The sequence below is a fragment of the Polistes dominula genome, unplaced genomic scaffold (genome assembly GCF_049000335.1).
Source record: "Polistes dominula isolate Pdom_NZ unplaced genomic scaffold, Pdom_raw_medaka contig_482, whole genome shotgun sequence".
Classification (NCBI taxonomy): domain Eukaryota; kingdom Metazoa; phylum Arthropoda; class Insecta; order Hymenoptera; family Vespidae; genus Polistes; species Polistes dominula.
In genome coordinates, this window is record NW_028301016.1 from 472,656 (window position 1) to 499,519 (window position 26,864).

At 28.2% G+C, this 26,864-nt stretch overlaps 3 protein-coding genes and 1 long non-coding RNA gene across 5 annotated transcripts in view; 3 read left to right on the forward strand and 1 right to left on the reverse strand.

The window, feature by feature from the left end:
- LOC107064422 (dipeptidase 1) overlaps positions 1 to 26,864 on the forward strand; it is a 363,750-nt gene that overhangs the window by 136,777 nt on the left and 200,109 nt on the right. The window lies entirely within an intron of this gene.
- Positions 17,708 to 19,312, reverse strand: LOC149031982 (uncharacterized). Its single transcript, XM_089174193.1, has 4 exons — positions 19,164 to 19,312; positions 18,749 to 19,088; positions 18,291 to 18,661; positions 17,708 to 17,820 (listed from the first exon to the last, which is right to left on the reverse strand). The coding sequence occupies exons 1-4, from the start codon at positions 19,285 to 19,287 to the stop codon at positions 17,720 to 17,722; spliced, it is 936 nt and encodes a 311-aa protein (XP_089030319.1). The 5' UTR covers positions 19,288 to 19,312; the 3' UTR covers positions 17,708 to 17,719.
- LOC149031983 (uncharacterized) lies at positions 20,067 to 20,749 on the forward strand. Its single transcript, XR_016177120.1, has 3 exons — positions 20,067 to 20,140; positions 20,283 to 20,445; positions 20,610 to 20,749. It is a non-coding gene; the product is annotated as an uncharacterized LOC149031983 (long non-coding RNA).
- Positions 20,900 to 22,655, forward strand: LOC149031984 (uncharacterized). The gene is made up of 3 exons (XM_089174123.1): positions 20,900 to 21,207; positions 21,575 to 21,954; positions 22,434 to 22,655. The coding sequence occupies exons 1-3, from the start codon at positions 21,140 to 21,142 to the stop codon at positions 22,532 to 22,534; spliced, it is 549 nt and encodes a 182-aa protein (XP_089030249.1). The 5' UTR covers positions 20,900 to 21,139; the 3' UTR covers positions 22,535 to 22,655.

The window sequence follows — 26,864 nt, forward strand, 5'->3', positions numbered from 1 at the left end:
GATCAGGCAACGATTCATTCGCAATTATTTAAGCGCAGGCAACAACCAAACGAAAGTAGTCGTAAGTACATTTACAGTATGCGAGAAATCGCGAATCAAGGCAATGTCGATGAAATAGCTCTTGTACAATATATAGCAAACGGTTTACAAGGCGATCGTCGCGATAAGGCGGTTTTGTATGGGTCACGAACGCTCACAGAGCTAAAAAGCAATATCGAAATATTCGAGAAAATAAAAGAAGGTATTGGACAAGGGATGCGAGATAGAAAGGGGGGACAAAGAAACGCGGCAACGGCGCGCGTTAATTCGTCACCAACGGTAAAAAGAGATGGTTGTTACGGATGTGGTTCGATAGAACATAGGTTTCGTGCATGCCCAGATAGAAACAAGGGACGCAAATGTTTTAAATGTAATGACTTCGGACACATAGCACCTTATTGTAATAAGTCGAGTCAACCAGCGAAAAATGTAACGAGCGTCAATTGTCTCCACACTTTTACGGATAGAATTGCGATTAAAATAAATGGTTTATTTGTATATGCGTTATTAGATACAGGAAGCGAAGTAAACTTAATCAATTCAGAGATATATAATAAGATAGGGAAACCAGCGTTATGTGAAACCGCTCGACGATTTACAGGATTAGGTAACGCGATAACCAAGCCGATAGGGAAATTTGAAGCAAATATCGATATCGAAGGCGATAAGTATGCGACGGATGTATTTGTAGTGGGTCCTTCAGATATGCGTGACGAAGTTCTTTTAGGAAAAGAACTATTAAGAGAGTTGGACGTTCGTATAAATAAAGGGCGGATAAAAATACAACGATCGGACGAAAAATCTAGCGATACGGCTAAGAATGAATCGATCAAGCCAAGCGAATATGGTAGCTGCGATAAGAGTGAGAATGCAACATGTACAGACGATAAGAGCGCAGACAAGGAAGTCGAAAGTATTAGTGCAATGATAAGAATAAGTTACGTAGATACGAATGAAATCGAGGTAAAGATGCCATATAAGACGCGTGTAGAGAAATTAATACAGAATTATGAACCGAATGCTGGAATAGATGCCCGAACGGAGACTAAAATAATATTAACAGATAGTATTCCAATTTGTTCCAAGCCGAGGAGATTAGCTCCGAAAGAAAAGAATATAGTAGCACAGCAGATAGATGAGTGGTTAAACGAAGGGATAATTCGACCAAGTACGAGCGAATATAGTAGTCCGGTAGTGGTAGTACCAAAGAAAGACGGAACGTATAGAGTTTGTGTTGATTTTCGTAGATTAAATGCAAAGATAATTAGGGATCGATTTCCAATGCCATTAATCGAGGATTGTATCGATGCGTTGACACGGGCGAAGGTGTTCTCGATAATTGATCTTAAGAATGGATTTTTTCATGTTAGAATCGCGGAAGATAGTTGTAAGTTCACTTCATTTGTTATTCAAGACGGTCAATTTGAATTCCTTAAAACACCTTTTGGATTATGCAATAGCCCTACTAGTTTTCTAAGATTTGTTGATGAGGTCTTTGGCGATTTAGTAAGAAGAAAAGTAGTGATAACGTATATGGATGATCTTATTATCCCAGGTGTTGATAACGAGGAGGCGTATGAAAGGTTAGAAGAAACATTGAAAGTTGCAGCGCGAAGTGGATTAATTATAAATTGGAAGAAATGCAAATTCCTTCAGGAGACAATCGAATTTTTAGGTCACATAATACAGGATGGGAATATCCGCCCATCACCAGCGAAGATAAAGGCAGTACAACATTTTCCGGAACCAAGAAATAAAAAGCAGGTGCAGAGTTTTTTAGGATTAACAGGATATTTCCGTAAATTCATTAAAGATTATGCAAAGATAGCAAGGTCATTATCAGATTTGTTAAAGTCGAATAGGGCATTCATTTTCGATACAGACGAAAGAAGATCATTTTCACAGTTAAAATATCTATTATCTAAAGAACCGGTACTCCGTATTTACGATCCCGAAGCGATAACGGAGTTACATACAGATGCAAGTATAGATGGATTAGGTGCCGTATTATTGCAAAGGTACAGCAATGAAAACGATTTTCATCCAGTTTATTACATGAGTCGTAAAACATCAGAAGCCGAGCGAAAATACCACTCATACGAGTTGGAAATTTTGGCGATAATTAAGGCAGTTCAGAAGTTTCGAGTTTATTTGTTAGGGATTAAATTCAAATTAGTTACCGATTGTCAGGCGTTTCAAAAGACACTTAAAAAACAGGATTTAGCGCCTAAAGTGGCCAGGTGGGCATTGTCACTAGAAGAATTCGATTATGAAGTTGAACACCGTGCGGGAGAAAGATTGAAACATGTAGACGCGCTTAGTCGTTTTCCAGTTAGATGTATCGAAGACACGCTTTTACAGAATATTAGAAAGAAACAGGAAGAGGAGGAAAGGTTACGTGTTATACGTCAAATAGTCGAAAAAGAACCATACGAAGACTATTTTTTGGAAAATAATGTTCTAATGAAAAATGTAAGCGGCAAAAAGGTAATAGTGTTACCTACGAGCATGCAGGTTAATGTAATTAAAAAGATTCACGAGAATGGACATTTTTCTGTACGTAAAGTGGCTGAAAGAGTGAAAGAGGAATTTTATGTACCAAACTTAAATGAAAAGATAGAAAAAATAGTTAGTTGTTGCATACCGTGTATATTAGCAGAGCGTAAGCAGGGAAAGAAAGAAGGTTTGTTAGAACCGATACCGAAGGGGGATAGACCACTTGAAACTTATCATATTGACCACTTAGGACCAATGACGGCGACGAACAAGACGTATAAACATATTCTGGTTATCGTAGATGGATTTTCTAAGTTTGTTTGGTTATATCCGACTAAGTCGACGACTTCACGAGAGACGATAGACAAATTGACGATACAACAGAGGACGTTCGGTAACCCGACGCGTATAGTAACAGACAGAGGGACAGCATTCACATCAGTAGATTTTAAAGAGTATTGTATGGCAGAAAACATTGAACATATTTTAACTACCACCGGTATACCAAGAGGAAACGGTCAAGTCGAGAGGGTCAACCGCATTATTATCTCGGTATTGACTAAATTATCAATAGATGCGCCAGATAAATGGTATAAACATGTAGATAAAGTTCAGAGAGCGATTAATAGTACTCATCAGCGTAGCATAGATAGGTCACCTTTCGAGGTAATGTTCGGTACGAAAATGAAACAGCGAGAAGATTTGACAGTTTTAACATTAATAGAGAAGGAAGCAATAGCGCAGTTTTCAGACGAACGTATAGAATTAAGACAAGCAGCTAAAGAAAGTTTGTTAAAAGTTCAAGAAGAGAATCGGCGTAATTATAACCGTAAATGTAAGAAAGCGACTGTATATAATGAAGGCGATTTAGTGGCGATAAAACGTACGCAATTTGGTGCAGGATTAAAAATACAAAAGAAATTTTTAGGACCGTACAAAATATCTAGATGTAAAGGAAAAAATAGATATGAGGTGATTCGTGTGGGTGAAGGTGAAGGACCAAAAATAACCACAACGGCGGCAGATTATATGAAACCGTTCGAAGGGTTTTCTTCGGGGACCGAAGAAATAGCAGAATGGCCGAGTGTGGGGTGCGAGAATGTGAGTGAGAACACTTAAGCATGAGTGGGCCAGAGAGTGCTTATCGGATATAGTTAGGCAAAGGATAAACTATGTAATATAAACAGCCGAATAACGATAGAAAGAGCGTCACCCAAGGAAGTAAATTAAAGAAAAGGAACCAAGAGGCAGTCATCGTTTAGTAGCCGAGCAAAGAAGGCGTTTTACCATCACTGTATTTTTACTTCTTTATATTAAATATATTGCATATCCGTGAAGAGAGGTTTTTCTTTCTACATCAACCTATTAATAACACCGCGGAATTCTTTCCTTTTTACTCGTTAGATATCCTTTAGGAAGACTAACAGGAGAAGGGGAATCCCACATATATATATATATATATATATATATACTTGACTAATATTTGCATTCGATTTTCTTTATAATATTTCGTATACAATTGTATTATAAAATATTGATTTATTTTTTTTAAAGGAATCAATCTCTTTTTTAAAATTATATTTTCATTTCTAGGTTAATTTATATATCGATAATTGTACAAATATATAAATTTAATTTCAGTTTTGAGAAATGATGAAAATTGATCATCACTTATTTCATTTCATACCTTTCTTATTTTATAGCTACTCAATGCCAATGGCATACGAATCGTATTAAATTGCCATATCAATCATAACGCACAAATCACAAATTAATTGGGAGATCATTAACTTAATTTAATTAGCCTTTATATATCAATGTCATTTATTATTTTATAATACATTAATCTTTCTGCTTTTTATATATCACATTATAAACTTATTCTTTTACGTTGTTGCATAATTTTCAAAAATAATTTTCTTTTCATATTTTTGTTAAATTTTATTAATTAACTTTATTACTCAAATGAATCCACAAAGTTCTAATTTCGAATTCTAGTTCTGCAACGCTTACAAAACTTTCAGTACCATTAAAACCTTCCTTTTAAGTCTTAATTGCTAAATCGTCAAAAGTATTTCAATTAAAATCTTTGTTTCTTTGTTCGTTGTTTTGAAGAAATTATTTAGTTTTTTATTTTTGAATGTTTTTCTTTTTTTTTTTTTTTTCAAATAATTCTGATTTGAAATCTGTTTCTTCCTTGCATACGACTAATGAAATTTTTTGTTATCTTTCTCTACCTTTCTTTCTCTCTCTCTCACACACATTCTCTTTTTTTTCGTCAATACCGTCATAGACGTGTCATGCATTCACGAACGATATTCACATCAATGTCAAAGAGAACGCGGAGAGGGAGGAGGGTGTATTCGATGTGGGATCACACGGGAAAGAATTAAATGGTGTCGAGGATGACCAACGTAGCCACGGACACGATTCAAACCTCCAATTTACAGTCCACATCTAGACTGACAGCTTAATAGGATAAACCACGAAATCTACATTGAAATTCTATTCAGAATTATCAATACGATGATAGAGGAGGGAAGATATGTATTCAAAGAGGTTTCAAAGATTATACAAAAGATTCATAATATTTTTATTTTCTATAGAAAACATTGTATTGAAAAAATAATTATATAATTAAAATTTGATAATAAGATTAACACTAAAATTGCTGATCCTATTTGTCAAAGTAAAACAAAAAAAAATTAGAAATAAACCCTCTAAGGGGTCGAACTTTTTTCTTAATTGTAACATTTATTTAACGTTAAATCAATAAATATAAATTTTATAAATACAAATTAACAATGAATTCAGTAGTTTCGTAACAATATTTTTTTATTTAATGAATGTATATATATATATTATAACTTTTTGAAGTAACAGTGGCTTACTTTTTGCATATGCATGTATAAAAATTTAAATATGAAATTTTATAAAGCAGTTTGCGCTTAACGTTAAACATAGATGTACGTTACAGTTTAGACATTTTATTTTTAAAGAAGCCCTTTGCATTTAACTATATTATTTATAATTTTATTATCAAATAATTTTTGTAAATGAGTAATGAGAATTCACGTTTCTTCCAAATTTTATTTTTAAAATTAATATTACTTTATTTTCCGTTTCCACTGTGTGTTTATTACTATTGCAATATTATTTAGAACGCAAAAATGAGTTTTTAGAGAAGAATAGTTGTAGTTTTGTAAGAATAAAAAATTTGAAATATTACAAAGAATAAATTCAGCCGACTCCGTAAAATCAGTTGTTTTCGATTTTAGAGTAGGAGAATCTTCCGTAAAAGAATAAAACAAAATACAGTGTAAAATAAAAACATGAGTCATAAAGAAGGTGGTGCGATTTTAAAAAACTGGGTTTTCACAATACCTAAAATAACATGACGATTTAACAAAAGAAGATTTAACTTGGGTGAAAAGTTCGCGTAAAAATAGTACTTATAGGTGCAAAATTATTGAAACATTACAAATCTAACACAGATAACAATATAAAAAAAAATAGAAATTCTATTTTGTATTTCATAAACTCAAAACAATGTATGCATAAGTGTACGTATTAATGTTATTATGAAAAAAAATCACAATTGAAAATCTTATTTAAGATATGAGAAAAGTGTTGTAAGTAATTTTACTCTGGTATCGATTATATCAATTGAACCTCGATTAATCCATGTCTTCTAAGAAATTAAATACAAAATATTCTGATCAATAATATCCTATTGATGAGCCGTTTATTTTAAAAGTGGCTTAAATCCATTTATGTTCAAATCGAGATATTGAAGGGTGTGCATTGGATTAAATTTAAAAAAATAAATAACAGATGACATCGTAGAATAATGTTTTTCGGTTTTTAAAGGTGTCAAATTTATCATTCGAATTAGCATAATTAATATTATTTAAGAAATAATATGTTTTTGATGGAAATGATTGGATTTTAGCCATTTTCAAAATCAATGAAATGACGGTTTCAATTCTTATGAATGCACAAGTTTATAGGAAAAGTAATTTTTCCTTGAAATAAAAATAAATAGATACACTTTTATGTTATGAAAACAAAAAAATGTTTAATTTTTGTTCGTTATTAAATAATTTTAACATTAAAATTAATATTGTTTCATAAATTACTAGCAAAGTAAGAGCTAATTTTTGAAAAAATGGAGTTGCGTTTTATTTTATGTTATCTTGATTGTTTTTTTTTACTGCAGAAGACACCAATAAATAACATCTTTTAAAAACATTTCAAAGAAAATAAACAGATGTTATATAAACGTGTGTTCTACAATAAACCGAATTTAGCGCGCTTGAATGTGTTTTATTAGACTTTGGTTTGCTAAATGCTTCCTTTTAAATTCCTTTCTTTTCTCACAAACAGAAGTTAAAAAGTTCCGACAAAAAATAAAATTAAACTTTTATATATAATAAATAGATAGATTATTGAGTCTTTTTCGGTTTGTGTATGTGGGAGAAATTTTAGAAAACTATGGTGTGCAAGTTGTTTATAATGTATTAAATCCATTAATTTCTTGTATTTTTGATTTGTAAATGGTCTCGTTTTTTGTATAGTAATGCAAACATGATGTTGTTAACATTATTTAGGAAATTATATGTTTCTGATTGCTATGATTGTATTTAGACCACTTTCAAAATAAACTTTCTTATCATTTCATTATCGATCTTATCATTCATTCAGCAAATTGTGTTACCAAATCTTAATGAATTCAAATATATTAACTATATAATGAATATGAAGATTATATATTTAATTATATAGTTTTTAGAATGAAAAAATCATGTAAAAATATAATTATTATGGTAGCTAACTTGATTTTTGTCGAAAGTGTACTTAAGCTAATGATAATAATAAACTGCTCCAATAAAACGTCAGTTTACATTTTTAAACTTATTATTATAATTATAATAATTGCACATATAAAACACATAATAATATATACAAATCTTTTAGGAATATCATTATACAAATTCATGGAAAGTAAATGAAATGTTTTCCAATAGATATCGGTGATATGAAATGTAAACGTAAATCTTGCTTATTCATTAGTTCTCCTTGCCGATGTCTGCAACGTATCACGAGAGCGCATTAGCTAGCTAATCATTCATCCAAATTAATTTAGTAGACTAGCCGGAGCTATTGCGTCAATGAAGTTTCTAACGCCATCCGTCAAGTACCGTTAGCACTTTATGCAACTTCGTTGCTGCTACACCAGCTATATGAATTTCTGTTATACAATCTCTCTCTCTCTCTCTCTCTTTCGTTCGTTCGTTCGTTCATTCGTTCTTGATACTCGAGGACATGACGACAGCGTCGATATCACGAATCGATTTATTCGTGCATTAGTAGTCCCCAATGGGAAACATCGAAACTAATTTCCACGTAGGACGTTGTTGTGAATTTCCATTCGAACCTTACCTAGGATTCTTTCACTATTTCTTTACCTCGCTTGAAGGATATATTTCTATCGAAAAACATTCCGATATCAAATCGATTTTCTTCACGCTTTTTATCAGATTTCAATATATTTTTCCTTCGTCTAATTGAAATGAAATCTTATTTATTACAAATTATCGGATATTGTAATTATATTAGTAATATAAATGTTGTATTATATTACGAATATATAAAGTATTAAATGCTTTTATATTATATTAGTATCATTAAATTTAATTAACATTTAATTATTTCTTTATTTTTTTCATAAATTATTATTTCAATACAAATTTATTGATATTTTAATTCTGAATGTAATAAGAATTTTAATACAATGTTTGCGAATTTAAATTGAAAATTTTATTTATTTACATAAAATTATTATATTTAAATAAAATATGTTTTATTAATTATACATTTACAGAGTGTTTTAAAATATGTGAGATCTACTTGAGAACTAAATGGGCGACATAAAAACAATAAAAAAAGTTTATACACTAGTGTGTCCCATTTCAAAGTTATAGTCACATTTTTCTTCCAATAATCCGTTACAGTTTATCTTCATAGAAAGTACTCGAAATTATCACCTTAGGTTTATGTTCAAGTTTACAGTCGTTGCATCATTGAATTTTTCAGTCTTTCCAAACTTCCAGGTTTGCGTTGAATTTGTTGATAGCCTTCTTTGTTTACGTGTTCTCGAAGTTCTTCTATGCTTGAATTAGGTGTCGAATACACAATTGTTTTCATATGATCCGAGAAATACAAAATTTAATTACGCACTTGCAACTTTAAACACCCGGCATATAGAAAATAATGAAGTACTTCTAGTGAGAGAACTAAGCATAGAAACTGAACCCATTAAACTGAAATGACTAAATTTAATTAATAGAATGTGTGACATTAAACAAGGACAAGAAATATTCACAAAACACAATGTACTTTTTAGAAATACAAATTGAGGATTATTATTTTGAGCATCTTCTATGAAGATAAACTATCGTGGATTATTAATATACTAAAATAGCTTTAATTATGAAATAAGATCTTATAGGATACATGTATTTTATGAATTCTGTTGATTGTTTTTGTATCATTTGTTCATTTATAAAATGAATCGCACATATTATTATAAAAAGCTCTATATATTAAGTAGAATATAAAATGAATCGCACATATTATTATAAAAAGCTCTATATATATTAAGTAGAATGATACGTACAAGTCTAGAAAGAACAATTAATATTCCAATATCTCGTTAATGCGTTTAATTCTGTATTTTTAAAAATATCTCAGATTTAGTTATCGTATATCTGCTTAGATTTTCCTGTTCTTCCTTTGAAATGAAGTTTTAATGTTTTTCATCATTTCTTTAATCTGTCTTCATCCATCACGTCTATATAATATTACCATCAAATATGTTTGTTTCTTATTATACAAGTTATATCAAGCATTTCATACTATTTTCCTACTTTTTCTTTATTTCCTCTGGTACAAATCTTTTGAAAAAAAAACGGAATATTACAGCTGAGAACACTTAATTGTTTTAAGTTTTTCTTTCATTACCTATTAATAAATACTTAGTAAAACTAGAATATTTAAGATAAGCAAAAGAAAAAGAGAATTATGATTTTTCGATTTATTACTAAATTGTATATTATAAGGTCCCTATCTATAAATGACAGATTAAAATATAGTTAGGCAAATAAAAATATATAAGTAAAATAATAAATAAATAAGTAAAAATATATAAATAAGAATATATAAGAGTATGGTTTACTCTAATATTTAACCTTTAATTGTTTATAATTGCTAATTTATTTATTTATTAATTGTTTATAATTCACTAATTATTAATTACAAAAGAAGAAGTGAGCGCATTTAAAATTTTATTGAAATTAGGAAGTTTAATCGTAGTTTTCGCTCCAAAAATATTTAGCAATTATTTCTGTAAGTCTTATAAGATAAAACAAAAAAGAAACACAATAAAACGATTACTATCCGTAGCAGTTAGTAATTATAATTATCGATGATTAATCTTTCTCGAGATTATATGATTTATATATTTTGTCAACTGCAACATTTTATAAATTAAAAGAGGATTCTAAAAAATTATCCATTTTTCATTTAATTCATGGAAGATCGTTATCGATAGAATTCTACTACCGTATTCAATATGATTAATGAATATTGGAAAATGATTAGAAAAATCAGTAAAACAGTGAAACCTATAGTCCAGGATAATATGTGCAATATAACTGCAAGTCTATCAAATTTATATTTTTCATTTTCCATAAGTTTTATCGAAGGATATTAGAGTGGGAAAATTACGTTCAATCAAATTTTGAAACAGAAAATCACAAATTTTAAATAAGTATAAGGAAAATTTTGTCAACATAATAATAATTGTAATGCTAATAATAATAATAAATGCGTAAAAAAACCCCGTAATTATTTCGATAATATGCTAATCTATTCGTTTCTCTTAGAAAGCAGATACTAATAATTACAAAAATAACGCGTTAATCTGGTTCCCGAAGATTGATGGTGTTCGTCTAGACAAGAAATTAAGAACCTTTTATTTTTATTTGGAATTTCATCAGGCTTCTCATTAGAAAAAAAAAACTTCGTTTGTGATGACGTATAGACATGATATAGACATTTTATAAAATAATTATATACTAAGTAAATAGGATAATAATAATTTTTTACATTATAATAACATATTATAATTATATTAAATAAAATTGTAAGAACAGTATATTATAATACAATTAATAATAAAAATAATTACAAATGGTACATAATATTTTGTTTCTATGAGATTGGATAATAATAAGTGTTGATATGTAAGTTATTTTGTACCGAAATAGAAAACAAAAATTTTGAATTAAAAATTCTTACATTACTTCTTGGCCAGTTAGTTTCAAAATGTTGAAACCAACATTGTGCCATATGTACTGATATCGCATATTGACCATAAATAATTTCTACAGTCTGAACATCTTTCTCTAGAAAGATACGTTTTATAAAACGCATAAACATGATAAGTTTATTTGTAAAAAAAAGTTAAAGACTATATGAAAATCTCCAATAAACAAGAAGTAATTAACCGTTGTCTAACTGTAAATAATATAATTATTAAAGATAAAAAAAATATTTAAACAATGTTTCCGGTTTTTAAACTAGCAAATCCGGTTTAAAATCAGCAATTTAAGTCAAGTGATAAATTTTTGAATATTATATTATTTAACATAAAAAACAATTTAATATTAAATATAAAGTAATTTATTAATTTTTTTATATAAAACTATTATGATAATAATAATTTGCACTTTTCAAATTACAAAATATTTAAGTAAATATTCACTTTTAAATATATAAATATTTTATTCCTTTTCCATATTTTATTATCAAGAATTTTATTATTTATTTTAACATTATAAAACATTTATTAATACCTTTTAGAATGTTATTATCATGATTGCGGTTTTTTCATTATTTGTAACTAACGGAAGATTCTTTCTTGGAGATTTCCGTCTGAAGAAAATGTTTTGAATATCTAAAAATAGAAAAATATTATATTTAATTATTAAATTCATTATGCATAGTAATTAAGCATTCTAATATAGAAATTAGATTTAGGCGGAATCGTATATAAGACGTAGGTTTAAGATATAGGTTAACCCTTTTCCGTGCTATTTAACTCGATAAAACTCAGATCCATGTGGTAGGATTGTCGTCAGGGTAACATTAGGGTTACGTCAAGGTTCTCTGACTGAATCCATTTATTCGCTCGCGAGTGTAGCTCGTGATATTCATGTTTTTGCAAAAATTTTCATAACGAGTCAGACTCGTTAAAGTATGGAAAGGGATTAAGGACTAAAAAGTGAATACTATAATATTACCGTGTAGGTTTATGATGTACATCTTTAAAATGGAATTTATGGGAATGGTATTCCTTATTTAATTAGGATATTTACTAATGGAAAGAAACTAAATTTATCGATACATGTGAGATCTTTTAACATTTACCAACCTTTAATTTCCTCCCCTGCAAATGCTAAATCACTGATCGTACAATAATAAGGCATTCCTGGAAAAACATCTGTAAATATTCGAAGTTCCAAATAATCATTAAAAAGCTCATGCCTAGATAAAAAAATTAAACCTAGGGAATAGTTTTTTAAGTTTAGTCCCTGTTTAAAGTTTAGTAATTTCTGTTTGATCAATTCTTCAGTTTGATTTTTCTTAGGCCAAATAATACTCCAAGCTTTTAAAGTCTCGCTACTCATAAAAAAGCATGTAAGATTTACAGGAACTCTACAGAAATGCTCGTTATTAATAGTATTACAGACCACGATTTCGTTTACTATACCGCCCCAAAAAGGAATTTTACTGTCTGGAAACCTACATAAAAAGACAAAATATGAATACTGATAAACAGATGAGAGAAGCACAAAATTAAATAGTTATATTAAATATGTACATTTTTACCATTCTGTTAACGATGAAACAAATTTGACTAATACAGAAAGATCTTGTTTTCTTCCTAATAAAATCATACAACTTGTCTGGATATTATCGTCATTAAGAAAACGTTTAACATAATCCTTTAGAGTTAAAGGAATTTCAAATCTAGGAGAAAACGCACTACGTATTTCAGGACAATAGCATATTTCCAAAGATTCTGAATGCCAAAAGAAAGTACAAGTACTGATTTTTATTGTAGGTGAAAAAGGCACAAATATTCCGGAAACAGGATTTGTTATCATACGCTGTTTTATTAATATTGAGTAAGAATATTTAAGCACATTTCGGCAAGGACAATCTTGAAAGAAATAATCCTTTTAATAATAATATTTTATAAATAGTAAATATATATATCAATCATATTGGACTGACCTACTAGATCATATACTAAAGTATAATCGTTACAGGAAATCATATTTAAACATGGAAAGATTTCTAAATTATTTATAATTTCTTTTATTCTATTAGCAGTAGATAAACCTGTTGTTTCAAGTAAATTGTAACACTTAATACCTTTTATTAAATTCATATTACAAGTGGTATCCAACGCAGATCTAACATAATCATATGAAATATTAATTCCTCTAACATTTTGATTCTGTTTATATTAGCAAAATATTATAAGACTTTGAAACATGCAATTATTTGTTCTAATTAAAAAAATATTTTAAATTACAACACATATTTAAATAAATAGCAAATGATCTCGTCATACTTGGAAAAATTATACTTTAAAGACAATAGGGTCCCTGAAAAGCTAGAAAATAGTTGACGGAACTCGTTCTCCCAATCCATTTTCTAAATAACACATTCAGTACTTATAATAGAATAAAGTACTTTATTGATTTTATTTTATTATAGCAAAATAATCTTGTATTCTTGTATGCTTAATTTATTTTAATCTACAAGAACAATTTTTGAGACAAAAATTGAATAGATACATAATATGCATATTATTTATTTGACTGTTACATAAGTAATAAAAATATTAATTACTTTTTCGCATCAATGATGATTGTTAAATTTAAATCTGTATCCTAGTATCAAGAGTGAGTAACAAAATAAACAGAGATTATATTTAGCCAGTCTAAATCCTAGATTGTTATCTTCTCGTGTCCGCAGTGTATCGCACGACAGCAAAATATTAAATAAATAGAATATATTATTCGATAATTTGAATATAAATTAAGTAAAGGACAAGAGTTAGGTAGTATTTGGAAATCTCTCTTATTTGATTTCGACTTAATATTTGAAATATAATGTTTAAATAATTTCAATAATAATTACCTAATCATCGACTTCACGCTGTGAATAATCCGTTGTGATTTTCAAAATAAACGTATTAGTACTGCTGGTAAGTTAATTAATTGAAAATACAGTTAATATATATTAAGAACTCTATAGAGACAGCTTTATATCACACGTAATGATCTAGTCTTCGAATAAAATACATTCTTTTGTCATCCTGTTTTTCACATTTTTACTTATTTTTACAAATGTGTGACTCTTCTGCTTTACTTAAATGTATAAGCAACAATGATTGGACAATGAAAAAGGATCAACAAATGGGGCAGAATCCAGATTACGTGATATAATTTCCCAACATGAATGATCCAGTATTAGGAAGAATTCTGTGTCGAATGTATACGGTTTTCAAATATGACGAGATTATTTACTATTTATTTAAATATGTATTGTAATTTCAAATATTTGTTTCTTTAGATCCAATTATTGTATATTTTAAAGACTTACAATATGATAATTGTATAAACATGATCAAAATTGTAAAGGTATAAATATTCTTTGTTACAATTATCTTAGTTTTTCGGTTGATAGAATGCTAGAAGAAAATTTTCAAAGAGGCATGCAATTTTTGAATTTTCAACAAGACATGGAGTTTCATTTACTTAATAATGTAAGACAAAATCTATCTATGTGTGTCAACAATTGCAAATCTATCCCTCTTTAAATATAAAATTCTATACCAATTCAATATTTTTATACACAACAATAGGTGAGTCTAATATGCTTGATATACATATTTATTATTTTTAATATATTCTTATTAAATGTACTATTTTGTTTTTAGATTTTCCTTGTCATACTATGCCTAAGCATTGTTACTCACTATCAATAAAAAAGCGTTCAGAAAATCGTACTTTAATTTCCGAAGTATTTGAGCCTTTTTCGCCTAAAATAATAATTCATACTTGTACTTTCTTGTGGAATTCACCAGTTTAGGAAGTATGGCATTGTCCAGAAATTGGTTCTTTTTTGCAAAACACAAGTGATCTTCTCGTAATTATAAGGAATTACATTAAACTGTCTCTTGTTAACGATATTGCCAAGACAAGTTGTATGATTTTATTAGGTACTAGAGAAGATTTTTCCTTATTCACCAAATTTGTTTTATCGTTAACAAACTGGTAACATTTTGTATATTTAACACATCTTGTGGAGGAAGCGAATAAAGTCGCTTAGAACTGTATTAAATTTTGAAACAATTTCATATTTTTAATGTGCTAATTTTTTTTATTTTTGACACGTTATTTCTATTTTTTGGAAGGGATAAAATCATTGATTTTTAAAGAAAAACTAAAAGTTTAATTAAAAAATTTGTAAGAACTACAGCTATTTTATGCAGACGGAATTTTGCGTCCGAACAGTAAAAAATCGCCTTCTACACAGTAAGACTTGGGCGTCAGAGTACCAGCGCAAGATGTTTTAATATTGCTACTAAATTTTTTGCTTCTCATATCTTTTTGTCAATATTCATATTTTATGTTTTTATGTAGGTTTCCAGACAGTAGAATTTCTACTTCGGGTGGTATAGTAAGTGAAATCGCAGCCTGTATTAGTGTTAATAATATTCGATTTGGGCAATACTGTTGAGTCCCTGCGATTCTTACATGCTTTTTTATCAGTATCGAAATTTTAGAAGCTTGGAGTATTATTTCGTCTATGAAAAATCACACTGAGGAAATGCTCAAAGAGGAATTAATAAACTTTAAACAAGGAATATACACTTCAAAAACTATTCGCTATGTTTTATCTTTTTCTGGTGGTTAACGTAATGTGTACGATGTTGATGACTGTAGTAAATTTCACTAAGTTTTCCTAGAAAGCAAAGCTTTCTTTTTGCACAGTGATTAAGTAATACCAGGGGAGGGTGCAACAAGATTGGTAAACTTTTAATGACGTCATATGTATCGATAAATTTTGTTTTTTTTTCTATTAGGTAATGTCCTAATCAAATGATCAATATAATTCTCATATATTTCTTTTTCAAGATATTCATCCTTCATTTATGTGTAATATGTATAACATTAGAGTTTTAGACCTTTACCGCTTTTTATACTTTAAAAAGTTTAACTTATGATTAAAATTTTAGCCTAAACATGAATATCACGAGTACGACTCGCGGACGAATAATTGGATTCATTCAAAAAACCTTGACGTAACCCTAATGCTATCCTGACGCATACGAAATAGGGCATAAGAAATACGCATAAGAAATTAGGAAGTTTAATTCTTGTTTTCGTTTCAAAAGTATTTATTAATTTTTTTTGCAACTCTTATTTAATAAAACAAAAAAAAACACAGAATAAAACGATTACTTTCTATAGCAGTTAGTAACTATAATTACCGATGATGAATCATTCTCGAGATTATATGATTTATATATTTCGTCAATTGAAACATTTTATAAATGAAAAGATGATTCTAAAAAATTATCCATTCTTCATTTAATTCATGGAAGATCGTTATCGATAGAATTCGACTATCGTATTTAATATGATTAATGAATATTGGAAAATGATTAGAAAAATCAGTAAAACAGTGAAACCTATAGTCCATGATAATATGTGCAATATAACTGCAAGTCTATCAAATTTATATTTTTCATTTTCCATAAGTTTTATCGAAGGATATTAGAGGTGAAAAATTAAGTTCAATCAAATGTTGAAACAGAAAATGACAAATTTTTAATAAGCATAAGGAAAATTTTGTCAACATAATAATAGTTGCAATACTAATAATAATAATAAATGCGTAAAAAACCCTGTAATTATTTCGATAATATGCTAATCTATTCGTTTCTCTTAGAAAGCAGATACTAATAATTACAAAAATAACGCGTTAATCTGGTTACCGAAGATTGATGGTCTTCATCTAGACAAGAAATTAAGAATCTTTTTTTTTTTTTTTGAATCTCATCAGGCTTCTCATTAGAAAAAAAAACTTTGTTTGCGATGACGTATAGACATGATATAGACATTTTATAAAATAATTATATACTAAGTAAATAGGATAATAATAATTTTTTACATTATAATAACATATTATAATTATATTAAATAAAATTATAAGAACAGTTTATTATAATACAATTAATAATAAAAATAATTACAAATGGTACATAATATATTTTTTTTATGAGATTGAATAATAATAAGTGTTTAAATGTAAATTATTTTTTACCGAAACAGAAAACAAAAATTTTGACTTTACTTATTGGCCAGTCTATGGGTAAAATGTTGTAGAGTCAGGTCAAAGATGTGGTAGTATCTTCTAGTATTTTATTAGGTAAAAGTAAAAAATTTTTTATAAGCAAAAAAATCTTAATTTTTTTATAGAGAAATTCCGGGTCAGATAGAGAATGTTGGAACCAACATTGTGCTATACGTACTGATACCGCATATTGACCATAAATTATTTCTACAGTCTGAACAGCTTTCAAGTAAATGTATGAAAACATAAAAGGTTAATTTGTAAAAGAAAATTGAGGTCTTTTTGAAAATCTCCAATAAACAAGAAGTAATTAACCGTTGTCTAATTGTAAATAATCTAATTATTAAATATAAAAAAAAAATTTTAAAAATGTTTTCGGTTGAAATCATCAATTTATCACTATTATGATTATATATATTATCAATCACTATTATGATTATAATAATTTTCATTTTTCAAATTACAAAATATATAAATAAATATTCACTTTTCAAATTACAAAATATTTAAATAAATATTCACTTTTCAAACTACAAAATATTTAAATAAATATTCACTTTTCAAATTAAAAAATATTTAAATAAATATTCACTTTTAAATAAAAATATATTTTATTCCTTTTTCATATTTTATTGCCAAAAATTTTACTATTTATTTCAACTATGAAATATCTGTTTATTACCTATTCATATGTTATTATCATTACTGCAGTTTCTTCATTAGTAGCTCCTGACGAACGATCCTTTCCTTGAGATTTCCGTCCGAAGATAATATTTTTGATATCTAAGAATGAAAAAAAAATGTATTTATATAATAAACTCATTATACATAGTAATTAAATACACAAATATAGAAATTAGATTTATCATAGATACGACGTAGGTTTGAGATATAGGATAGCCCTTTCCCGAGCTATTTAACTCGATAAAACTCGGATCCATGTGGTAGCGTATGCGTCAGGGTAGCATTAGAGTTACGTCAAGGTTTTTTGACTAAATCCGTTTATTCGTTTGCGAATCTTATTCGTGAAATTCATGTTTTTGCAACAATTTTAATAACGAGTCAGACTCGGTAAAGTATGGAAAGGGATTAAAGACTAAAAATTAAATACTATAATATTACCGTGTAGATTTATGATGTACATCTTTAAAATGGAATTTATGGGAATGGTATTTCTTATTTAATGAGGATATTTTCTAATGGAAAGAAACTAAATTTATCGATACATGTGAGATCTTTTAAATTTTACCAACCTTTAATTTTCTCCCCTGCAAATGCTAAATCACTGATCGCAAAATAATATGGCATTCCTATAAAAACATCTTTAAATATTCGAAGTTCCAAATTGTCATTTGAACAATAAGGCCTAGATAAAAAAATTAAACCTAGGGAATAGTTTTTTAAGTTTAGTCCTTGTTTGAAGTTTATTAATTTCTGTTTGATCAATTCTTCAGTTTGATTTTTTTTAGGCCAAATAATACTCCAAGCTTCCAAAGTCTCGCTACTCATAAAAAAGCATGTAAGATTTACAGGAACTCTACAGAAATGCTCGTTATTAACAGTATTACAGACCACAATTTCACTTACTATACCACCCCAAATAGGAATTTTACTGTCTGGAAACCTACATAAAAAGACAAAATATGAATACTGTTAAACAGATAAGAAAAGCACGTAATTAAATAGTTGTATTAAATATGTACATTTTTACCATTTTGTTAACGATGAAACAAAATTTTTTAATACAGAAGAATATTGTGTCTTGCCTAATAAAATCATACAACTTTTCTTTATATTATCGTCACTAAGAAAACTTTTAATGTAATCCTTTATAGTTATGGGGAGCTCATCTGTAGGAGAAATCATACTACGTATTTCAGGACAATACATTACTCTCGAAGATTCTGAACGCCAAAAGAAAGTACAAGTATTGATTTTTATTGTTGGTGAAAAAGGCACAAATATTCCGGAAATAATAATATAACCTGTTATCCGACGCTGCCTTATTAATAGTGAATAAGAATATTTAAACACATCTTGGCAAGGACAATCTTGAAATAATTATCAATCCTTTTAATAATAATATTTCATCAATATTAAATATATATTATGCATGTTGGACTGACCTTTTTGATCATATACTAATGTTGAATGTTTATAAGTAATCATGTTTAAACAAGGAAAGATTTCTAAATTATTTATAGTTTCTTTTATTCTATTAGCAGTGGGAGATTCTGCTGTTTCAGACATATTAAAATAACTAATTCCTCTTGCTAAATTTAAGCAGCAAATGACATCCAACGCAGATCTAACATAATCATATGAAATATTAATTCCTCTAACATTTTGATTCTGTTTGTACTAGTAAAATATTATAAGACTTTGAAACATGCAATAATAAGTTCTAGTAATAGAGAATATTTGAAATTACAACACATATTTAAATAAATAGCAAATGGTCCCGTCATACTTGGAAAGAGTATACAATGTATTCAATGAGTGACTTGGAAATCTAGTAACTGTTTGACGGAAAGTGTTCTCCTGATCCATTTTTAAAATAACATTCAGTATAATAGAGTACAGTACTGTAATAATTCTATATTATTATAGCAAAATAATCTTGTATTCTAGTAGGCTGAATTTATGAAAATCTACAAGAACATTTTTTGAAACAGAAATTGGGTAGATACATAATATGCATATTATTTATTTGATTTATACATACGTAATTTAAATATTTGGTACTTTCTCGCTTTGATGATGATCGTTAAATTTAAATCGGTATTCCAGTATCAAGAGCAAATAACAAAATAAACAGAGATTATATTTATGCAGACTAAATCCTAGATTGTTATCTTCTCGTGTCCGCAGTGTGTCGTATGATAGCAAAATATTAAATAAATTTAATATATTATTCGATAATTTGAATGAAAATTAAGTAAAGGAAAAGATTTAGGTAGTAGTGGGAAATCTTTCTTATTTAATTTCGGTTAAATATTTGAAATATAAAGTTTAATAAATTTATATAATAATTACCTAATCAACGACTTCACGCTGTGAACAATCCATTGTGATTTTCAATATAATCGTATTAGTACTGCTGGTAAGTAAATTATCTGCAAATTTAGTTATTATATATATTGAGAACTCTATAAAGACAGCTTTATATCACACGTACAGATCATGTCCTCGAATATTATACATTCTTTTGTTATCCTGTCTTTCGAATTTTCAATTTTTTTTAGACATTTGTAAATCTTTTGCTTTCCTTAATTGTACAAGCAACAAGGATTGGACAATGGAACAGGATCAACGAGAGGGGCAAAATCCAAATTTAGATTTATACACTCTTAACATTGATAATTTAAATCTCGGAAAGAAACTGTGTCAAATGTATACTTTTCATAAGTATGACAAGATTATTTACTATTTATTTAAATATGTGTTGTATTTTCAAATTTTTGTTACATAAAATCCAATTATTGTATTTTTAAAGACTTACAATATGATAATTGTATAAACATGATCACAATTGTAGAGGTGTAAATATTTTTTTTTTACAATTATCTTAGTTTTATGGTGAATACAGTGTTAGACGAAAATTTTGAAAGAGGCGTGCATTTTGAGAATTTTCAACAAGACATGGACATTCCTTTTCTTAATAATTTGAAACGATATCTAAGTGTAAAATTACCAATCTTTCCCTCTTTAAGTATGTTTTCCTTTACCAATTCTATATTTTTACATGCAACATCAGGTCAGTCTAATATGCTTTATATACATATTTATTATTTATAAAACATTCATATTAAAAGTATTATTTTTATTCTAGATTGTCCTTGCCGTACTATGTCTACGAATTCTTACTCACTATCAATAAAACAGCATTCAGAAAATCGTAATTTTATTTCCGGAGTATTCCTGCCTTTTTCGCCTAAAATAAAAATTCATACTTGTACTTTCTTGTGGAATTCACTTGTCTCGGGAGTATTGCATTGTCCAGAAATTGGTTCTTTTTTTTAATAACGGAAGTGAGCTTCCTATAGATATAAGGGATTACATTAAACAGTCACTTATTAATAATAATGCCAAGACAAGTTGTATGATTTTATTAGGTACTAGAAAAGATTTTTCAATATTCACCAAATTTATTACATCGTTAACCAACTGGTAAAATTTTATATATTTAAAACATCTTGCGCTGGAAGCGACTAAAGTCGCTTTAAACTATATTAAATTTTGAAACACTAAAATTTTTTATTTCCTTTTTTTTATAACACATTATTATTTTTTTTTGAAAGGAATAAAATAATTGATCTTTAAAGAAAAACTAAAAGTTTTATTAAAAAAAAATTTTTTTTTGAAAACTGTAGCTATTTTATGCAGACGGAATTTCGCGTCCGAAAAGTAAAAAATCGCCTTCTACACAGTAAGACTTTGGTGTCAGAGTACCAGCGCAAGATGTTTTAATATACCAACTAAATTTTTTACTTCTCATATCTTTTTGTCAATATTCATATTTTATCTTTTTATGTAGGTTTCCAGACAGCAGAATTACCATTTGGGGTGGTATAGTAAGTGAAATCGCAGCCTGTATTCGTGATAATAACATTAGATTAGGGCAATACTGTAGATTACGTACTATTCTTACATGCTTTTTTATCAATATCGAAACTTTGGAAGCTTGGAGTTTTATTTGGCCTATAAAAAATCAAACTGAGGAAATGTTCAAACAGGAATTAATAAACTTTAAACAAGGAATACACTTAAAAAACTATTCGCTAGGTTTTATTTTTTTTGGTAGTCAACGTAATGCGAGCGATGTATATGAATATAGCAAATTTCAAGAAGTTTTCCCAGAAATTCAAGCTTTCTGTCTACACAGTGCTTTAGCAATCGGAGGGGAGGTATTACAAGGTTTGTAAAATTTTAATAACGTCATATGTTTTGATAAATTTAGTTTTTTCTATGAGTAAATATCCTAATTAAATAATGAATACAATTCCTATAAATTCCATTTTAATGATATACATCCAAAATTTACACGTTATTCTTATAATATTCAATTCTTACTCCTTAATCCCTTTCGATACTTTAACGAGTCTGAATAGTGATGAAAATTTTAGCAAAACCATGAATATCACGAGCTAGACTCGCGAATGAATAATTGGATTCAGTCAGAAAACCTTGACGTAACCCTAATGCTACCCTGACGCAAACTCTACCATTTTGATCCGAGTTTTATCGAGTTAAATAGCATGGGAAGTGGTTAACCTATATGTCAAACCTACGTCTTGTCTAATATTCTGCTCAATTCTAATTTCTACATTTGTATATTTATTTACTATGTGTATTTATTTTATATTAAGTAATCATATTATTTTTCTTATCTTTAGATATTGGAAATAATTTCTACAAGTGGAAATTATTGGGGCAGCATGGTCCAATTACCCCTACTAATGAAGAAACCGCAATAATGATAATAACATATGAATAGGTATTAAACAAATGTTTTATAGTTGGAATAATTAATAAAATTCTTGGTAATAAAATACGCAAAAGGAATAAAATATTTGTATATTTAAAAGTGAATATTTATTTATAAATTTTGTAATTGGAAAAGGGAAAAATAATATAATCCTAATATTGTTATATAAAAAAATTAATACATTATTTTATATCTACTATTATATTTTTCTATATGTTAAATAATATGATATTCAACAATCTCTCATCTTATTTAATTCGACGATTTGTATAGAAAGCAATTTTTAAATGTTTTTTATATCTTGCAAAAATTATATTATTTACATTTTAGGCAACGGTTAAATACTTTTTGTTGTTTGAGGATTTTGAGATAATCTGTAATTTTTTTAAAAAATAAACTTATTACGTTTTTATACATTTACTAAAAATATTTTGTGACTGTAGATATAATTTATTGTCAATATGCGATATATGCGGTATATATCATTTAACAGCTTAAACAAATATCACAACTGTTATTTTTAATTAATTTATGATATTTTTTATAAAGTTTACTTTAAATAAGTAAGACTTTCTTGTGGATAAAGATAAAAGAAATTTTTTGCAAAAAGCATATTTTACAGCCGACGTCGACCCAGTGAACTGATGCATTTTGCAACCTCGTCGAGTATGCAAACGCAGGATTTTCACAATAACGAATTTCACATCTCTTGATAATAACGATTTATTACCGAAAGTTATAAGTTCTACGTTAAGAACAATGTTACGTTGAATAAAGTATAGATGAACTAAAATTTGACGCACGCAGTTGTAAGTACTTCAGTCCTTCCAGATTGCAAATGTTTAGTGATTTTCTTCTTACATCAAATTAATATTTCTATACTCTTTTTCTTTATTTCATTGTATATATATTACATAGATAACTTAGATTCTTCCTATAAAATAAACACATACACATATACACGCACATACACGTTCTGTCTACCTGATATATCTCTCCTTCTTTTCTTCCTTCTGTATGTTTCTGTCTTTGGCTTTCTCTTTCCTTTTGATAGATATTGTAATATTTTAAGGACGTCTCAATATCCTTTGTGTATAAACCGCTGACGGTCATGTTGACTAAACGGAACGATGAAGAATAAGTCTTCTCTCTTCTCGTCGCATCTCAGTTCTCGTAAGAATCTCAATATTTTTAAAGTGTCAGTAAAAATAAGAAGGATAAACTGAAAGAATAAAAGATTTATATAAAAATATTATTTTTTTCTTATTCGAATTGAAATATTTCCTTTAAATTTATCAAATATTGAACTTTGTTCACCAAAACAATATTGTTGTATTAATAAATCATTAGAAATTATCGTATTAGAAATAAATATTCTTCATAGAACCTGTGATTTAACAGGTTCTGTGAAGAATATTTACGCAAATTGTTTAATGTTATTATTGATAAATTTAAATGATCTTGTAAACACTTTTTTAACAACAATACTGTTAAACCTTATCAGATTATAATATTTTGATTGTATGTTCAAAAATTTGATTTCTTTTCGCTTGAAATAATTATAGAGCTCTTATTCGAGGTTTCGAACGAATTTTTCGGTATTCCGTTTTTTAATATATCAGAAATCTTTCTTGCTCGAAGTTTGATACACGAACGAATGAAAAACAATCTGCAGTGCGAATGCTGGATCAATAAACAATGAGAAAAGTAAAATTTCACTTTAAAAATATATTCAGATTGGAAGGGAACGATTCCCTATTGATCATAGGCGTAATTGTTTTTTTTTTTGCATAAATACTTAAAAATAAATAAATGTAGTGCCCTTCGTTTGGAGTGATTATACTAACCGTAAGAAAAAGATATTGAAAATGAAACTGAACACTTTGACTGCCATGTTGGTCATATATAACTGGCCACGGTTTCTCCTAAGGTGTTACTGTAGTCATTGGTGACCGGAGCGTATGAACCTTTTACAATTGTAAACAACTAAATGAAAATTGAAAGTTAGTGTATTTGAATATGAGAAGATAAACCTGTGACCAACAGTCCTGGGCAAAACATATGATTTCGGCGTGACAGTCAAAAAGTTAATATAGTATCCATACCATCCTCTGTTCACAATTTTTCCTTTTTTCACTTCCCTTCTTGTTTTCATCATTTCTTCAAAATCTTTAGCATTACAACCACTTGTTTACTAGTTCATCTTGTAAAGGAACATATACAAACACAGTTTAAATCTAGTCATTGTTAATTAGACCGGGATTCGAATCCGGGACCTTTCGCTTTTCGGGCGACTGCTCTTACATCCATCTGAGCTGTCTAAGAAACAAGTTTTGGTTGAAAAGTGCGATTACATGAACCTATCAAGAAACTAGTAGAAAGCTTTAAAATAGTAATAGTATCCAAGTCAAAAAGTTAATAAACTTTTGTCGATTTTCTTTTAGATATTATTTTCGGTTATTATCAGTTCGGCAGATTTTCGAACATTACCAACAAAGTTGTAATCCCAAAAACAGAAAATATGCACTTTTCTTAGTTTATGACCCCATCTTAAGTGAAAGATTATCATCTTCTGGAGACCAAATATTTAGTACCTTCAAAACAGATGAAGATAGGTTCTCTAAGAAAGAGAATTCTAAAAACGGACAAGGGGTAAAACACATGTGCTTTAACATATATTATTAAATAAGAATTATATTAATTATTATTTTATTAAAACAATTATTTTCAAAATATGTTCTACGGAACTATAGAGTATCATGCAATCTTTTCTAAGATTTTATAAATTGTTATTTACATATATTATCTCATATTAATTTCATTTCTTTGATTTAAATATTTATTTATTGTTTTTCTTTTACCAGGAAAGATTCTATAAAATATTAGCTCTGTCTCGCCATGCGTTGCTGTGGTTCAGTCTGATTAAATAGAAAAGAAAAATTAAATATTACAAATATTCAATTAAATGGAATTAAAAATTGAACATAAATATTAAAAAATCAGACTGAGCCAAATTATGACGTTTTCGTATAAATAAAGGTTTGGTTATGTTTCAAATGTTTCACGTACTCACCGAAATCTATGGCCAATAGATAGCTGGATTTACTTGTATCATACAATTATTTATTAAAAATTAATTAATTATTTTATAAATAAATTAATGTAATAAAAACTCAGCTGTTTGCGAATACAACGTTGTGTTAAAATTTCAAAACAATCGGTAAAGTACTTTTGGAGATTTGCGATTAGGCACAAACGAAATCTAAATATATATATATAGATTTCTACATTCACAAGAGTTTCGTAAACTGAAAAAGTTTGAAGAACATTGTACTAAACAATATTATAATATATTATTACATTTAAATATACTCTATTAAAATCAGACACTCTCAAACTTCATTTATTCTATTTCAATAATCTTATCTTCAAAGTAAAGTGTTACTCGATTTTAATGACAAAATTGAAGAAAAAATGTTCTCGGATATTATCGTTCATTCAATAAGATATCGACCGATAATAATTTAGTACTTGAGAGAAGGAAAAAAGGGACACGTGCGGTTAAGTATCCTTTATATTATTTCGATGAGAGTCTGGAAAAAAAAAGAGAGAGAGAGAGAGATAGAGACAGAGACTGAGAGATGAAGAAGAATAAAAAAAAAAATCTGACTATAAAATTCATCGTTTTACCTCAATGGAACGAAGTCTCTCTTGTGTGTGTGTGTGTTTGTGTGTGCGTGAGTGCTCACGAATCTTATCGCACCTACCACCAAAACGCTTAATGGTCAGGCAAGTGAAGGTTACGTTCACCCTTTCCGACCTCAAGTTTCACGTGAATGTGTATAAGTTAGGGCGTGCCTGTGTGAGTGTAAGTGTTCTATCTGCTAGCTTAACGGAGTAATAACGATCTTTAGGATGAATCGGTGGAAGCGCAATTTCTGCATTTTAAACGTACCCAACACACCCAGCTAGCTAGAGTTTTGTTAATACATAAGTCACGTTTCTGACCCGGAAAAGATACTTATAGTTTTCTAGTAACCTATGGGAGGATGAAAAGGGGAGGAAACAAAATAAAAAAGAACAAAATGAAAGAGAAAATTACTAGATGCTATAAAATTTTGTTCCGTTGGTTTATTTATTACTGTTTTTCTTTTTCTTTAAATTTTATTATTTCAAAATTCACTAGAGTAGGTATATCGCATTATGTAGTTGTTTATTTTTATATAATGTTATTTGAATAAGATGATGGAAAATTAAAGTAAATTTTTTGTTTCTTGAACTGACATACAGATAACCACAATGACAGACAATCTGTATAAGTTTATTATTTATAAGTTGT

Excerpts from the sequence above, each read along its gene's own strand:
- LOC149031984 (XM_089174123.1), top strand. The coding sequence starts at position 21,140 with ATGATTTTATTAGGTACTAGAAAAGATTTTTCAATATTCACCAAATTT. Across the intron at positions 21,208-21,574 it reads ATTACATCGTTAACCAACTG|GTTTCCAGACAGCAGAATTA; the intron begins GTAAAATTTTAT and ends CTTTTTATGTAG. Across the intron at positions 21,955-22,433 it reads CGGAGGGGAGGTATTACAAG|ATATTGGAAATAATTTCTAC; the intron begins GTTTGTAAAATT and ends TCTTATCTTTAG.
- LOC149031982 (XM_089174193.1), bottom strand. The coding sequence starts at position 19,287 with ATGTCTGAAACAGCAGAATCTCCCACTGCTAATAGAATAAAAGAAACT. Across the intron at positions 19,089-19,163 it reads ATTAGTATATGATCAAAAAG|ATTGTCCTTGCCAAGATGTG; the intron begins GTCAGTCCAACA and ends AATTATTTCAAG. Across the intron at positions 18,662-18,748 it reads GTTTCATCGTTAACAAAATG|GTTTCCAGACAGTAAAATTC; the intron begins GTAAAAATGTAC and ends CTTTTTATGTAG.